At 42.3% G+C, this 2,500-nt stretch overlaps 1 protein-coding gene across 4 annotated transcripts in view; it reads left to right on the plus strand.

Moving 5' to 3' along the window:
- Positions 1–2,500, plus strand: part of LOC122265341 (uncharacterized) — a 126,624-nt gene that overhangs the window by 117,755 nt on the left and 6,369 nt on the right. For all 4 annotated transcript variants that reach the window (XM_086546808.1, XM_086546809.1, XM_086546810.1 and 1 more), the window contains one exon: positions 1–2,500. This exon is cut by the window's left edge and continues 857 nt beyond it; it is cut by the window's right edge and continues 782 nt beyond it. In XM_086546808.1, coding sequence (XP_086402934.1) covers positions 1–2,500 — 2,500 coding nt within the window.

Below are 2,500 nucleotides of genomic sequence, written 5' to 3' on the forward strand. Positions count from 1 at the left end.
ACTAAAGTTACTGCAGCAGTCATCTCTGGAATACCTCAAACTGCAATAGCTCCTTCTAATGTCACAGTTACTGGTGTTCCTGGTGCTCCTGCATCATCAAAACCTGGAGGAACTCAGACATCTATGACAACTGCAAAACTCACTGAGATACCCCAGGTCACAGTTATTCCTGCACAAGTTACAACAGGAAGTGTCAGTTGTGTGCCTCAGTCAGCTGTTGCCCCTAGCCAAGTTTTAACAGCTGTTGTTACTGGTGTACCAAAGCCTGTGACAAGTGTCTCACATGGGATAACTTCAGGTATTACTGAGATTCCTCAGACAGCTCCCTCACCAGATGTAGTTGATATATCTGATGGAAAACCGAGTGATAAGGTTGATACACAGTCTCCTTCAGCTTTAGTGCCTGGATTGCAACAGTATGCCAAAGATGATAATGTTGATAGAGGGTCGAAAGGTACATCTGTAGAGTATAGTAATGCATCTAATTTTGGAATTTCTCAGGCAGCAAAGATTGCTGCAAGAGTTAGTACAGCTGTAGTGTCTGGGATACCCAAGACTGTTGTAGAGATCACAAAAACAGCTACTGCCATTGTTTCTGGAGTACCAAAATCAACCATGGGATCTGCACAAGCACATACAGCTGTTGTCTCTGGAGTTCAAAAGACTCAAGTGATGCACACACAGGTGTCTTCATGTAGCATCACTGGTGTATCCAAACCAGTAACTCTGACTGCACAGTCAAACACAGCTGTAGTTTCTGGTGTACCACGTATGTCTGTTGCTCCAACGCAGCTGACTTCAACAGTTGTTCCTAGTGCTTCTCATCCCCTGAAGCATCTCCCACAAGTCACCACCACTGCCATTTCTGAGAAACCCAGATCTATAGGCCTCCCTCTAAAGGATACCCTGTCAGTTGATCATGAGATGCATCAACATAATGTTTCTCCTTCAAAGATATCACCAGAGGTTACCAGAATGTCCAAGCACACAAGAATACCTAACCTTGGATCAGTTTGCACTTCTGAAGAATATGAGAAAACTGGTTGTGCATCTACTCCTAAGAAGACTGTCCCAGTGACAGAGGTGCAAGGAAATACAACTGATGCAATAAATTCAGTACCTGAGTCATACGTAGCATGTAAAGGAACAGCAAATAAGTCAGAAGCCAAGGCTAATGAAGGAGTCAGAACAACCTGTCCTGTTTCTCCAATGAATTCTAGTGGTATAGAAATGAAAGATGTGACAAAGGTGAAAAAAGAAAATGAATTGCAATCATCAATAATTCAAGAAAAAGATGCATCTAAACAAGGGAATACTGCTCACCCAATGTTCAGTATTCCAGACTTACCAAATAGAGTCTCAAGACCTAATACAAGTTGGAGCCCAACACAACATAGTATAACCACAGAAAAAGGAATCTACAAGCAATTTGCCACACCAGTTAACCATTCCTCAAGTTCAGGTTGTGACATGCAGCATTCACATTCAGTTGGTAAGATGTCATTGTCCCCATTATCCTGTAGCACAAATATAAGTGCCTCAAATCAAGGTTCAGCATCAGACAGTGCAAGATCTCCCACTGCTGGTGTTCCTTTAACTTTTCAGTCCAAAAATGCCTGTCCCAACAAAGCCAATATCACCTCAATAAATGCAAGTGCTGCATCAGCAGGAGTTCCATCTGCACTAAGTAATTCAAAGAGTAAAGAGGAGGGAATCTCACCCCTAAAGGAAAAGTCAAAAGCAATTACATCTTGCAATGCAGCTGCAAAGACCGTGGATGATCCAGGCAGGACTGGGTTGCAGCGACCTGGTACAAGACACCTTCTTTGTCAAACCTTACCATTAACCAAAACGGCCACTGCCAGTGTAGCCAAAGCAAAGTCTTCATCAAGTACTAACGCACATAGAATGTTGGTTAAATCAGAAGACAAAAGTAAAGATACAAAACCAAACATTCCAGAAAGTGTTCCTAGCAGTCAAAGCAATCCAAGTCCCCATAATTCTTCTTCGAGTACAATAACTATAAATCCTGCAAAAAAGGAAGAATGTGGAAATACAATTGATATCAAGGCTGACATTGTAAGAGCAGAACCCATTGTCAGGAAAAGAGGCAGGCCACCCAAGGTCAGGGACTCCAGCAGTGACAGCTCAAGCAATGCGCCTTCTGAAACTTCAAGTCCCAGTCATCACTCAGGGTATAGATCTCCCAAGATGAAACCGGATGTAAATACTACACCAGAAAAAAAAATGTCTGGCTTGCATGATCCTGATACAAAAAGAAGTAGAAACTCAACTCATCCCTTTCTAGGAACTAAAACCTTGAGGTCGCACTCAGAAGAGAGAAAAAAGTCGCTGTTGCAGACTTCCACAGTACCTACCTCACCTTCAAAGCAGGTGGACTGCAAGCAAGATATTAAGCCAGGGAGCTCAATGAAGATGATAAATATCAAAACAGAAGTTTTTCCAAAAATAAAGACAGAAAAAGTTTCTCCGAAAGGAG

Source organism: Penaeus japonicus, unplaced genomic scaffold (assembly GCF_977035675.1).
Source record: "Penaeus japonicus unplaced genomic scaffold, GWHDUDI00000001_assembly GWHDUDI00000018, whole genome shotgun sequence".
In the NCBI taxonomy this organism is placed as follows: Eukaryota; Metazoa; Arthropoda; class Malacostraca; order Decapoda; family Penaeidae; genus Penaeus; species Penaeus japonicus.